Source organism: Haemaphysalis longicornis, unplaced genomic scaffold (assembly GCF_048455015.1).
Source record: "Haemaphysalis longicornis isolate Haplotype H1 unplaced genomic scaffold, Haemaphysalis longicornis Haplotype H1 scaffold_1, whole genome shotgun sequence".
Classification (NCBI taxonomy): Eukaryota; Metazoa; Arthropoda; class Arachnida; order Ixodida; family Ixodidae; genus Haemaphysalis; species Haemaphysalis longicornis.
Genome location: NW_027526203.1, coordinates 362,647,972 through 362,663,230, shown reverse-complemented (window position 1 = coordinate 362,663,230; position 15,259 = coordinate 362,647,972). Strand labels below are relative to the sequence as shown.

General features: G+C 47.4%; 1 protein-coding gene across 1 annotated transcript in view; it reads left to right on the top strand.

The window, feature by feature from the left end:
- Window positions 1–15,259, top strand: part of Tg (Transglutaminase) — a gene marked incomplete in the record, with an annotated part of 73,910 nt that overhangs the window by 26,145 nt on the left and 32,506 nt on the right. Inside the window, 3 exon segments of the mRNA XM_077686211.1 lie at window positions 949–1,123; window positions 12,359–12,497; window positions 14,677–14,786. Of these exon segments, the coding sequence (XP_077542337.1) occupies window positions 949–1,123; window positions 12,359–12,497; window positions 14,677–14,786 (424 nt within the window).

The following is a 15,259-nucleotide window of genomic DNA, read 5'->3' as shown; positions in this document are numbered from 1 at the left end:
GAGAAGGATAACATGCGGAGCTAGACGCAGTGTCCGGAGTGCATTGAAGAAAACACGTTTGCTTGTAATTTGGGATTGAGGATACTTCGTGGCCAATTAGCTGAATAAAACTTAGAAGAACCCCAAATTTATTCTCGCGGACAAACATGGAGATGTCTGTTCACTCCCACGTCGTAGGCATCTTACTGTTTGTGTTACACACCGATCAAATGCGCTAGACCACTGAGAGGACACCGGAGAGGTGTATTGGGCCGTTTGATGCCCACGTTTAAACCACCCGCAGGCACAACGGGCATGTCATCAGAAAGGGCACGGAACCTATAGCTTCGCGGGCAAGTCGCCCCTCCCAACCCGTGCACGCATAAACCGGCAACCGGTTATGTGCCCGTGCTTAGAAGTAAACTAAACCGTCGAAAATGTTATTCTGAAAGCCCTTTTACCCGAACAAATAATATTCACCCACGTCTGCGCTCCAAGCGGGTAAGTTGCTGTTCATCCGGGAAAGGTTCGCAGCTACTCAACGAGGTAGAACTACTCAACGAGGTAGACGTAGACATGTACTGCTTCGCAGTAAAACAGTCGCTTGACACTGACTTCTAGCAATCCAAACTTGCTGTGACGTACTCCAGTTTCGCTTAAAATCCCGTGGGCTGCACTTTCTGCATTGCAGTCAATGAGAATGCGCAGCAAAAAGAATTGTCGATTGGTTTCTTTTTGGTAATAGTATATCGCCCACACACACAAAAAAACGCATCAAAGAACCTAGGCAGCACAGCTTCTTTCGGCATCTCGCCAATTTATAAGGGCACTAAAGACAGTTCTAAATTTTGTCGAATCACTTGGTCAGGTTTAGGTGCAAGGTCAGTATGGCGGTGTTTTGGGGATCTGGAAGCAATTTACACGTATTTTCTTTCACTAGAAAATGGCTTAACTAATTCGGATTTGCAGGTAAACTCGTCCGACGACCAGGGGGTGCTTATGGGCAACTGGAGCCAGAACTTCGCTGGTGGAGTCCCTCCCATCTCCTGGACTGGCAGCAACGCTATTCTCCAGCAGTACTACAAGACCAAGAAACCCGTCAAGTTTGGTCAATGCTGGGTTTTTGCCGGCGTAACCACCGCTGGTGAGCAACGAACGTTTCGTGCAAACCTTATAAATATAGGTGCAATGCAGCTGGAAATGCAGCTGCCTCAAGTACTCGATAGCAAGAAATTTACTGACCACAGATTAAAAAGCTTGCTGTTGGATGGCATCCGTTGCACACAAGGCGGATTCTGAGAGCACGGCAGCGTAACTAATCGCCTAGACGCGCCAGCTCGAGTACTGGCAGTCACTCAATAGCGGCGACGCAAATGATAGTTTGGCAGATGTGCCGTTCGTCGAACACACGCAGGCTTACACATGTTTAGCAGCTTGAAATTTGTCCGAAAAATTCGAGTCGATTACGAGACGCAATGAGAAATGATATGGCGCACGAATGTATCTATGGTGGCGTTGCGATATAACAACCAACGATTAGTCACGATTTCGCGGGCGTGATATTACGACCTGCAGTGGGTTTCGATTTCGCGGCCTTGTGATTGCGCAACCAACAATGTATATAGAGAACCAGCACAACACCTCTAGTTTTCACGGCGAAATTCTCAAGGTAGAACATTTTCATAAGCACACATCATGAAAGGGATTATTCAACACTTCCGACGAACGCCTTCACTCTTTCCTTCGCGTCTGGAAACACTGCAAAAGCTATATATATAGTTATCGCCGACACGGAGCGGCACTGCATGATTTGCTCATCGCTGCATTTGCGCCTTCCGTTTCTGCTTTGCTTTTGTAGCTTTCTTTTTAAAGTGGCTATCCAATGCGTTTATTGCTGCAACTGAAGGAAAGCCGTCCAATAGCTGCTACACCGGTGTAATGACGTAATTCCAGCGGTCGAAGAACGCCAGGACCGGGAAAGAGAGAAAAATCATTTGAGCAAGTTTCTGAGTTATCTGATGGGCACAGAGCAGTAATGTTTGGCTGAGGTACTTCGAGACCTCTCAATCTAAGTACTGGATGGGTTGGGTGACTACATTCTGCAAGCATTTAAGATTTAGAAAAAAGATGAAAAAAGTGTTGCAGAGTCTCTTTAAGTCACAACGGTAACGGCGTCTACGGAACACACTGTAAATCCCTTCTAACAGATTTGTTGGCTGCGAACACGTCGGAACTTCCGCTGCGTCCTGCCTTGGTCGGGCGTCCTCTTCGGTTGCCCCATTTCATTCTAAAAAAAAAGAACGCGCGGCTCAGTGTCAACGAGATCGAGATGGTACCTACCGGTACAGCGATCGTCTCCCCGTTGGCGGAAGAGGAATAGCCTTTATTGAAGCCATAAAAGATGACTTCGGGTGTTCATCTCATGGAGTGGTCCCTGCGTCCTAGGCCCCGTTGGTCTAACAGGCCTCATTAGCTAAGGTTATCACAGCTGGCGCTGACCCTCCGCGTCCAAGGTTCTTATATCCGTCTCCCAAGGGTGCGAGTGATCTCGTGGTCGTGCTGCGGCTTTTTGGTGTCGAAGAATTGCGACAGACGATGTCTCGAGCCTGTTGAGACTTGTGGCATGCGTGTGGAAGGTAGCGGCGATATAGAATGTTCAGTCTGGACGGTGTTCGGTAGGTGGTGGTCCGGAGCAGGCGCCACCTGACTTTCTCCCTGCTGTCAGCGTATGATGAGGCAGAGGTGGAGTGCGCCGTTGCTCTCGATAGTGCGTTTAGATGCTCTTGTAGGTGGTGAGTGGGGGTAGGTGGGTTCAGTTGCTCGTCCGGATCTTCACCCACTGAAACCATGGCACGGGCGTCAGCTTCTTCCATGCCAAGCGATATGCTCGGGCTTTACCCCTCACTTCGGTCTCAGTATGAAGCGAAGTTCAAATTATGCTAATGACCCAGGTTTGTGGCACAAAATCGGTAGCCTTTCAATGCGATCACGGAGATACGCCCAGCAGGCGTCTTGAGAGTCAGTGATGTAACGGGGGTGCCGGATGATGGCCAGAGCAATAGCCGGCTGCTCACCAATCAAGATAGTGGTGCTTAGAGGAGTTACTTGAAGTTTTCTGCCCCAACGCAAGCCACGGCTATCACTTCACACGCACGCACCAAGGCTGCGTCTGTGTAAGCTACTCAGCCTACTCTGTTAATTGAGTGCTTCGGCACGTCCTTCTCACCTGTCTTTGTGTGTCGTGGGGTACATAATTTTGTGTATAAGACAGTTATTGATAAAGGACGGTAAACAGAAGCAGGCCATCATGTCGGACGCCTCACCTCGCAAAAGCGCAAGTAAGAGCTGCGGCCACGTTTCGCGGACAACTGGGCCTTGACCAAAAATTGACCAAAAAGACGCCGATTACCTCTTCTACCTTGCAGGGTCGCATAACGTCACTCATTCGTAGCTAAGCCGCTAAGCCTAAGCACACTGCACGCTGGTGTCAGCTCGAGTGCTTGATATTTCGAGCTCTAGTCGCTTCAGCTTGATTTCCTGCTTTCTCACCTCTTGGCGGAAGTTCTCTGTAGCCAATCTTCTGGCTTTCTCTCCTACTCTTGGAATTTCTCTCGCGTAAATTTATGTTCACGCTCTTCTCGCTCGAGTTCAGCCTTTGCAGCCTAATTTTAGCGGTCTCCCATTTATTTATAAGCTCAATGTTTTCCGACAGCTCCTCACGTCAGCCCTATATAACAGCGAGTATAGTCTCTATCCGCTTTGGCTTCCGCGGCGTGTCCGAAGCACCCAAGCACAACTCTTTTGCAAGTTCAAGCAGCAGCGGTTTTTTAACGCTTTCGAATACATGACTGTCTAAAGTACTCCTTTCTCGTTGAACCAAAATAGTGTCGCGTGAATGACCCACGCGACAAATACACGCTGTACCAGCTATCCCCCGAAGCCTAGGCAAATTTAGTGAAGAAACGTCCTGCGCTCACCACTGACTACTGTGAATTCTGCGAAGTCCGAATCCCCCTTGAAATTCGCGAAGTTAGAACTTTACTGCTGGTACCAATTGTTACAGGACCAAAGCGTACGATTGCAGCCCCCATCTAGTCGAGGTAGCGTGAACGGCGAGTGGCTTGCAGGAGAATCGCATCCGTGCCAAGGGTCCACTAAGCGTCTCCAAATCAACCCCTCTTCGACAGCCCACGTCACAGCCCGCACCACAAGCCAGGGGTACAGCAATATCTTGAGTTTTACCCAGCCGGCAAAACCGCTTCTGCTCACTACATATCCAGAGTCACAATCACTATTAATAATTGCCGATTAGGAGACGTAGCTCTAGCGGCGCTTTCATGTGCACTAAACAGCACAAAGAAGAAAAAAACAGCAATTAATTATTCTGATTAATCATTCTTGATAGTGATTATTCCTTCATCAAACAGTGACCCTGCCTCGTCAGTGAGCGGAGGCGGATTAGCCGGTTGGGTAAAAGTTAAGACAGACTGCTCACACCTTGCGTTGTGATGCGGGCGTGACATGAGCTGCCCGAAAAAGGGGGGGGGGGGAGAGATAGAGAGAGATTTGACGGCGCTTAATAGACCCCGCCTCCGTACCGATGATGAATAGCCAAATGCCAAGCTTAAAGTGTTTAAGATATGGCGAGCCGAGAAATATGACGATAAAGTAGCACACTGTCGTGCTAACACATGACAGCTCCATTGGGCATGGCCGAAACCAGACGACGCACTACCATGGCTCGCGTAAGGGTGAGCATAAATACCCAGAATTCCCAACGGTCAGCAGGTGTTAGGCGTGTTGCGCGCGGCACAAAACAAATGCACAAACCAACTCCCAGTGGTCTTGTGAGCCGCCGTGAGTTCTTCCAGCAGGTCGGTGCACGCCGCGCAGGGGGAGTGGGGTTTTCTCAAGAGGAAAAACTGCACGTAAAAGGCGTGGCTGAGGCGCGCGCCCGTCCTGTGTCTTAGACCTACCCTTTACGCGCAGTTTTTCTTCTTAATAATGCAACACCAACTTGCCCAACAACATGCTGTACTGGGCGTGGGGATGTCGACCGGGCGCCTCTCGGGCGTTGGCGCGCAGCGATAGCCATCTGCAGATTCTTGTTAGTATACATGAATTCGTGTCTGTTGGCTGGTCCTCATTTGCACCTGTTCTGAAGCGGCTGTAACGGGGACCCATAGGACGCAAGCGGCCGCGTCGCGATCTCGTGGACGCCGGAACCAACATGCGCAGACATGATGATTCCTTTAGATCTGGCCTCACCGCAACACGTAAAACTTCTCCGCAATGCTCAGAAACTTATCTCGCGCACCAGGGAACTCCGAAGCCCTTCGTGCTGATTCATAACAGAGTGTATCTTGGAGCTTGCCCAGGGCGTCGGATTTGACGGTTCGTAAGGCAAGAATTTATGTTGTATGTATGTATTTATTGATCTTTAGGAAGAGAGGAAAGTCCACCAGCAGGAGTAAATTGTCTCGCCTAGGGGCGGACACCGGAACGCCTGCTGGTGTAGGGTAGTTGGGATAGGGAGGAAAGAGCACATAGGAATAGGGGGATAGGCGAGAAGGTACATATATACAACACAGGGGTTTATCCAGAATTTCGATTTTGGGGTGTGTTCGGGGGGGGGGGGGTGTTGGGGGACTGTTGGGGTGTGTGAATAAATCCCCGGGAAGAGTGCTCGTGGTTGTGGAATCCTTTTTGGGAAGTGTCGGAAGCCTTCTGGGGGGGGGGGGGGGGGGGGTATAAATCCCTGCCATAAGGTATCGTCGTCCGTCTAGAAGGTGACCTTGAGATATGGGGTGCGTTTCAGTTTATGCGTATGGTATAGAAGAATTACATTGAAGAGGACTGCAGAGAGAGAGAGAGAGAAGTACTCAATTTCGATTTGAAAGGGAGGGGGAAAGGAGGTGGCGGGGGAGGCTAACAGGCGATTCATTCAATACAGCTCCTGGTGGCCACCATGATGAAGCCCGACAGGCTCCTCTGCTCCTCCAACTGAGTTGCGGTAGTCAGCGACTCTAGCGTGGTCTGCTCTACATGGTTTTGTGCTTGGGCAGTCCCAAAGGATGTGGCTTTGATTCTGTAGTACCGCAGAGCGTGCACAGTTTGAGAGGGGTGTGTCTTTATTGTTTCTGTAGATATGAAGTCGAGCTGGTGTGAGCAGCGTGCTTGTGCTTGTCGAATTGTTACCTGTCCTTGCCGAATCAGTCAGGAGTGAGGCGGCGCTAGAAGACGCTAATCGGATAAATAGGTCTTCAGTGTGAGCTTTGGAGATAAGGGTTCGGGACTTGGTCACTAACATCGGGCGCCAAAAGACGTGCTTCGCGGACGAGTAGGTCAGCTCCTTCATTCCACAGCATACCAGCCTACCCAGGAATCCAGAGCACCCTAACTGGTCCTTTGATGGCAGAAAAAAGAGGCAATGCGCTTGAATGAGTGGTGTTTTCGCCCACGAGAAGGCAACCCTTTTTTCGAATGGGTGTAAATATCGGTGCTCCTAGTAAGGCAGATTGATAAGCTGCTGCGGGGGCTATGGAGAGTGTTTCTGCCTCCTCCACTGTGTGGCAGCTGCGGAGTTCTCTTCTCTTCGGCGTTGTTGGTCACGTAGGCAATCGCACTCTGTTGCCTCTGCTGCCTGAGTCGGTGAAGAACTGCTTATTGTCCGTTGTTTCTCTTGCGATCATTTTGCAATAAAAATTACGCCCAGTTCCACCCAGTGTGAGATCTGCTGAAAGAGCGGAGCTGTGGTTCTCTTGTGTCGGCGCGAACGTCAACGCGCGCTCGCCCGAGAATGGCAGCGCCATCGCCGAGCAAATTCTACGGTTCGTGTAAAAGAATCGGCAGCTAAAGGACGAAAAGGCTCGACCTACAGCAGCTCCGCTGTTAAAAGCTGGCTCAAATTTTTCGGCGAGTGGGGTTCCTTTCCACATCCATACGCCGTGGGATGGGAGCTACGAGGAGGGTGCCTCAGAAGTTGTCGCGGAATGGGGGTTTCGTTGCATCGGTTCCTCCGATTTTTGATATCCTAATTCAGTCATGGGGAGGCGTCCTGCTTTCCTGGATTCGAGCCAGCGTAACTGATTATACCGATTAGGTGCAATCACTCCTTCAACCTTGCAAACTGTTCCCGTAGCATCTAGCCTTTTATTGTTAGTGTTGATGAGGAGTGTAGATGGGGATGCGTCCAATCGATCGTCAAACCTTCAAAGACGCAAATCACAAATGAAGAACGAACCCATACGACGATAAACGCATCTATGAACGATCTAAATGCACACCGATACGTGGTTTAGGAGATAAAGGTATACTCATTGTACTCCTTCTTCATGATCGACGCGCGTATTGTCTCATCTATACACGTTTCTTTTCCGCGATTTTCAAGTAACCGTTTTGACACAATGGAAGCCCGGTTTCACGCACGTGCTGTGTGTCCAGAGACCAACCGGTAAATGAGGAAATGCATTAGATCTTTGACAGGGCGCCATCGGTCTCACTAAGAAAGCTTCCGCTTTAAAAAAAGGGCAAGGGCTGAAAGGTCATGACACCGTATAGTATGGTAAGCGAGTAAAAGAGAAAATACAGAAAATTCTCGTTAATTCGAACTCTGAGGCGACGCCGACTGAGTTCGACTTAATCAAAGTTTGAGGTAATCAAAGCGAAGAAAAACAACAGAAAATTGCGATTGGGAAGCAGTGAGACATGTGAAGTACTTGATGGTTGAATAATTCTGTCATTATATGGTCTTTTTTTACGTTGAAGGCGACAGCTAGCACTTGTTGCTCTAACGAGCGAATGTAGCGGAAGGCCTCCCCCTCGAAGAACGAACGGGTGGCATTCAATACGGTTGTGACTTTCGAGCGAACTGCCGCTCTGGTACTTCGGCCGCCTCCGCCTTCTCATCGCCACTGTAGCAGCGACAGGTTCGGCGCTTCTCATCTAATTAACGGATGTCCTGTTGTCAGCGAACCATTAGCCAGGGCACTCACCTTCACAATACGTTTTCCGTAACGTCCGTTATAAGGGTTTACGTTAGTTTTACCTTTCTTTACCTCGTCTTTTCGTGCTTTAGGTCATTCCGGAGGCGGCGTAACCTCATGTGTAGGCAGCGGGTGCCTTTCTCTAGACTTATGCTATATAAGTCGCCGGCGCGGTGGCGTGTAGTTTGAATTATCCGTGACGGAACCTACACGCCTTGGAATTAACGGGCTTTTTTATACATAGACTTCTATTGAGCTTGGCCGGACCAAGTAGTACAGTGCGAATAATCCATAAATTCAAATTATTGAAACTTGATGTATGTGGATTCGGCTACTAACAGCGCTGCGAACCGCCCAACGTTACACAAAAGGCGCAGTAACTACATTGAGGATTTTGACTGACCGCATGGCATTCAGTAAATTTGTATTGCTATATAACATGTCAATGTGTCATGTCCCTGATATGTCACTGACATGTCACTGACATGCCAATGTCGTTTTCTTCCACTGACATGTCACTGACATGTCAATGCCGTTTGCTTCCACTGGATTCTCAACACGATCGAAACCGATTGGAGCTCTCGGGTGGCTATGTTGGAAATTTTTAAACAGATCATGCTATAATAGTCGGTTAGCAGCTTGTGACTTCGCAATGTTTTTTTTTTCATTAACTAAAACAATCTCTGCATACCACTAGGGCAACTTTTTCATGTAAAATGTGCACTCTAAGACAATCTGTGGTTCAACTTCAACACTACTCACCCCATTCACCAATGTATGCCGCCAACGAAGCAAATTTGTCGAATGACAGCTACTTGCAACCAGTTTACTCAAACATGTGCACTTCGCAATGCAGGACGTGCGCCGTCATTGCGCGATGCCACAGCGCAGAGGGAACTTGAGTCGAATCGTAATGTACGTGTACCCTGATTTGGCCGTGGCCCCAGCCATCACGCAGCCTCCATTTACTCTCCCGCGAGAGGCTGGTATGCAGCACCGAAGGCAGCAGCCGTCGGCCTGCTTTCACCATTCCCCATGGCAGAATTAATCGTGGCAGTCTACACTGATACACTCCGCACCGCTGCCGGTCCTGATCCCGTTACGAATCATTCAAGAACCTCGACACACTCTCTCTGGTGGGACTCCTTAAGGCCTTCAAGCGGATATGGTGCACGGCCTGGCCTCAAGCGGGCGTTATTACCATTCCAATACCCGGAAAACCTTGTAACGACATACAAAACCTCCGACCAATAGCCCTCACGACTACCATTTGGAAGTCGCTTAAGCGCGTGCCCCCCCACGCGCCTTCAGTGGTGGTTCGACCGGCCCCACTTACCACCATGCCAAATAGGACCAACTTTACTTTGGTTCGAAGGATGGTCTGCGCCACCTCTCCTAGATGATCCTCACTGGTGGTCGGTCCCATCGTGTTCGTTCTGTGCTGAGCATAAACGTCCACAAAGCATATGACCACCTTGGTAACACCGTTGTTATCGAGGTTTTTAATCTCCGTCGCCTGCCTTCACGCCTCTGTGATTTCACAGCATCATATATAAAATCGCCCCTTCTCAATCCATCTCAAAGGATCCTTCATCGGTTCTTTTAAACCTCGCCTTGGTGTGCCTCAAGGTTCGGTCCTGGCACCTCTGCTCTTGAATATGTCCATGATACCACTAGTATGGCGTCCCGGCGCAGTTCCGCTAGAGTGTACTAGTTCCGCACATCTGCACCATCATATATGCGGATGTCATTACGGCGTGGTCTGTCGACCAGGACCTTGACCTCCAAGATGTCAGACTTTAACAGGCTTTTGATGACACAAACGCTTGGGGCAGGTTCCTCTGTCTCACACTCTCCCCTGCGAAAACCAAACTTCTCACTGAGACCAACACATGAGGCCGTCTTGGCAACCGCTCCTATCTGCCTTTCCATTCAAGACGCGCCTACCTGGCTGGTTTTCAGGCTTAGATCTCTGGGCCTCCGGTTCTGTGACACCATGGACTCGCTCTGCAAAGCAAAGCGCATCACAATCGGTGCTTCTGTTTCTTCGCATTTCCCGTAAGGGGGCAGTGCGGCACCCACGATGACTCGCGCGCTTGTTAGAGCCACTCTTCAGCCATGAATAGTTTACTAAGCTCAATTGAACTTTCTCAAAAAGCCAGACTAAGCGCTCCTTAAATCAATCAACACTGCACCTATGTTTCATCGTCAAGCCCGCCTCCCGAAATAAGCCATCGATCCAGATGCCGCTGCTCTTGCAGCGTGCATGAGGAACTCAGCATCGCCGGAGCTACCTGACACCCCTATGCGACCATCATGGAAGTTCCGCCAGATAACGAATACTTGGCCTGTTGCTAGCATTCATCTTCGAACTGCTTGTGCTCCAATTCCGCTCTCCCCGTACGCTGCCAGCACTTAGACTACGCTGATGTTTGTCGACGCAAGCCCATTTGATATTTTCCTTCATACCTGTTTACTTTGTCCGAACATGCTGTCTGAACCCATCACGTGTTCCTACATAACGGCAAAAAACGGCCCTCCACCCACGCCGAGCTCGTCCTGTGCTTTGATGCACTGGTACATACACCTACGTCTCTTTCCCCGGCTTCCACTCAGTGGACTATCTACACTGATTCCTCAACTGCTGTCCGTGAGCTCCACCACACTTACGTTCAACCCATTTGTCCTATAAATATAGGGTATACTGAACGCCTATCCCTGCCCTCTTCTCGTGTAATGCCGCCAGTGCAACAGCCACCCCAGGCTTCCTGGCGGGCGGGTTGCCCCGAAGGATGAGGTCTTCTCCGTATTATGCCCCATTAATAGCGACGTGCCATTTCTGCCCGGATCCTGTCGAGCAGGCCACCGCAGAACACTCAGTGAGTGTGGAGCTGCCCTGTGCTCCAAAACATACGCCTCGTGCACTTTTTCTCTTGTGGCCCGCGCCACAGCCGCCCACCAGGTTTTCTATCACAGATACGTGGTCCACACTTTGGCCCCCTTCTCATGCATTCGTTCGGGAATCAGGTGTGTATTTGTATGCTATACAGTTCCTTATAATGTATGGCACACTTTCGCAATAAAAAATAGAAAGCTCCACATTGTAATTCGCTGAAATTTCATTGTTGGCTGCATGGATTGGTCAATAGAGTAAATGGTGAACTCTTAGAGTGTATATTTATGTTGATATAAGCACACAAGTAGTGACAGAAAAATTCAGGCAGTATCACTCTCGACGAGTGTCGACATGATCCGGTTAGCATGGAACTTTCAAAATACAGTAGAATCTCGGTAAACGGAAATCGCTTAAACGGAATTGCCGCTTAAACGGAACAGCTGCCTGGAATTTGGTTGGTTTTGTATTCAGATAACGTAAAAAAACTCTCGGTAATCTGAACTAAAATTTCCGCATCACCGTGTAAACGGAACCAGAAATCAAACTTCTCGTGAAATTCACTGGCATGAGAATCAGCTTTTTATGGTTCTGGCTGTTTCGTTCTTGTTTTTTTTTTTTTTTTCTTCCTCCAGGCTTTTTTAGCCTTGTTGGCCTCGTAAGCCTCGTCTCGTAAGTGGTTAGCCGTGTTAGCGCAACGAATGCAACATCGCAGTTCTTGTTCCAGTCGTTCGGTCTCGATTCTAGACGCCGAGGCTACAGGGCTCACCTCCTGTCGCCTCGTTTGTGCCATCGTTGTGCTATTCGTCCTTCATTACCACGTTGCCGTCTTCTGAATTCGGTGGCTCGTAAGCACTCGCGAAGTTGAGGCCTCTAGCCTCCGTAAAGATGCAGTTGCAAGGACTCAAACAAAAATAATTTACGCATTTTGTAGTGCACAGCGACTCATTGTTGCCAAATCAACTTTGTGAATGCTGTGCCTACGCTTCTTGTAGTTTTCTTGCTTTCTGAAAACTATCAGCTACAGTCACTTTCTAGTGGTTAGAGTTCCATGAAATGCCCTGAGAAGTGTGTACGCACATAAATTTGCACCTTAGAACATCTCTCTCAGTAAACGGAACTCCTGTTAAACGGAACTAATTTTTCCGGTCCCTTGAAGTTCCGTTTATCGAGAGTCTACTGTATGTGAAAGATTTGTGCTGACGAACTGAGATAACTTCAACCCTCCCTAGCTCTTCTGCCAGTTGTTCCCTCCAGCCCTCTGCTAGCTCCACGTTTCTTGGTTTTAAGTTTAAACTGCGGCTTTCGCGCACTTTGACAGCGTCGGAAAAACGGCTGCAGACACAGGGCGAAGGTGCCCTCGGAATCACCGACTGGTGTACAGCGGGAAGTTCCGCGCCAACCCTGATTACCGGTATATTCTGAGTATTAAGGGCTGTTTATTTGCAACAAAGATTTCACCCAATCGGCCACAGTGTGTAATCGGTCTCCATGCACGCAGTGTGCCGGGCACTGGGGATCCCAGCCAGAACAGTGACCAACTACTACTCCGCTCACGACACTCACGCCAGTGCGACGGTGGACCAGTTCGTCGACGCGAATGGCAAAGCGGTGGACAAGCTCAACACTGACTCAGTCTGGTGAGGACTGTTTGGTATTAGCATTAGCCGTCTTTCACAGCTGCGCACTGCGATAGATGTTCTAAAAATTCAACACTAACGCGTAAAACTGCTTCGTCCTTGCAAAAAAAAAATTGACTCGCCATTTCGGCCTGACGAAAGTGGACGTCCAGCGAAGCAGTTGCAAAATCACTTGCTCCTGCTGTTGGGGGTATAAAATGCATTATTTCTCAGCATACATCTCGTGCATCTCGCCATATCCGGTTTCTCATAGTGCCCTAACGCGTGCCTCCCAGTTTAATATAGGCGTTATATAGATGAATGGGTCTCTGGAAAAAATTTGTTCTGAGTGAACCGCTTCTCCGTTCGCGGTCAAACTTTACACAAAGGTCACATCTTGTGGTCTAGTTTATTTGACACCAAGAGTAAGGACGACACTTACCTGCTGATTTAAAAAATAAATTAAAACAAGTTTCGCCTATGGAAAAATGACTATCTTGGCCAATTTGGAGAAACCTGGAACGGCGGCCCCACCAGGGGTAAGCAGAATGAAATGCGCGAAGCGGGAGCTAAATGCGGCGGGAGTTTAAAAACCGTCGCTCACTTAGGATTACCACATTTACTTAATGGAGAGCTGATACTAATCACAATAAGATATTCCCACTGTGCATAGGATTCGTTACCAACACCAATAAACCCTAGATTTTTTTCTCATCTGCTTTCGGATCATCTGTCGTATCCTGCGCCAGACTATCCAGCTTTTCCAAATCAGAATCACGATCCCGATAATCCTAAAATAACGACAAAACATGAATAAGAAATTGTGAAAACGGAACAACCGTGTAACGCCCTGCATTTTCACAAAAATGCATAACTGGCGGAATAAACACATTTATTCGGCAGATGATTGGTTGAAAGAAATATTTTGCAGTATTGTAAAAGTCAACTTAGAAAATCGGAAAACAACTTCTCAAAAAAAAAAAACGAAGACGAAAAAAAAAAGGTACTGCAAAACAACGTCATGAAAACTAACCAACCGTGTCCTGCAACAGGCATAATTCGCATAGTTAACACATTTAATCGTTACAGTAGCGAATGAAGATAATTCGTCAAAAATAATTAAAAAATAAATACAATAACACAAAATTAAAAGAATTTTAAAGGAGAACTTACGAAAGCGAAAATATATATTTTTGCATACCTCCCCTTAAAAACGGAGACCGAAAATAGAAAAAAGCCGGAAAAAAAAACGACCGAAACACGAATAAAAAAAATTGTGAAAACTGGCCAACCGTGTAACGCCCTGCATTTGTGCAAAAAATGCATATTTAGCGGAGTTAACACAAGAAATTGTTCTAATACCGTAAATTAAGATAACTGCATGGTCGAACAAAAAATTAGAAACCAGAAATGAAAATAAAAAATAAAACTATAATATTGAACTTACGAAATCAGAAATACGCAACAAACCCATTTCTCCTGCAAAATGCAGACAAAAATACAAAATTCAGGGATAATAATGACAATAAAACGAACAAAAAATCGCGAAAACGGATCAACCGTGCACTACGCCTTGTATCTAAGGAAAATATAAAATTGGCAAGGTTAAGGCACTTATATCGCTATACTGGTGTGAATGTACATCATTGGCGAAAAGAAACTACAGAAAACTTTAAAACAAAAAAATAACCCGACGTATTTTGATACTCATAGCCAAATCTGGCTGTCAAAACTCACAATGAAGACAAGCGGCGCAAGAAGGCGACGCATTGGTAGACAATTCCCTGAATTTTTGCAGATTTTCTTTCTTCACACTGTGCAAATCCCTGAGCAGAAAAACGAGAGCCGTGCTCAGCTTCGGTGGTAGGAATTCTCCATGCATCCGTGCGCATCCGGCCGCATTACACCCGAATTAACCAGCTCCACGTAGGGGCGTCCACGCATTATGCACTGTGCGCATCCCTATGTATTCTTGTCGCCCATACGAAGGCTGAAGTACACTGTCAGATGTGATGGCCAGACTACTCAATCGGGCCCCCAAAATGGCATGCATTTAATAACATTTCAACTTTCTGATAATTCCCACAGCGCGGTCTAACTACAAGACATCTTGTGGACACTTGCGATCTTTCTCACCAATCTATGCCTCGCCTCTTTTTAGTGGCTTTTCTTCATCCAGAGCGTTTTTAATGTGTCGCAGGAACTTCCACGTGTGGAACGAGGTCTGGATGAAGCGACCAGATCTTTCAAAGGGCGGAGAGTATGACGGCTGGCAGGTCATTGACGGTACACCTCAAGAAATGTCTGGAGGTAACCCCTGGTGCCATACTGCATGGCCTATATTCTTCTTTAAAATAGTCTCCGCACTGCTTGGAAGAGAAAAATGTACCATTTCGGGTTCCGATTGCGCCCTCGAAGTAGGAGGGGTCGTCTTACCTCTTTCTCGTCGTAAGTCGACATATATATATATATATATATATATATATATATATATCCAGGGAGTAGTAGAACTTTGTTTGAAGATGGTAGAGAACACAAGAGAAGAAAAACTTCGAACTTTCAGCAAAGAGAACTTGCTTTCCTCAGCAAGTTCTCTTTGCTGAAACGTAGGCCACAATCGTGCTTTTACCTTGTTCGAAGTTTTTCTTCTCTTGTATATATATATATATATATATATATATATATATATATATATATATATATATATATATATATATATATATATATATATATATATATATATATATATATATATATATATATATATATATATATATATATAT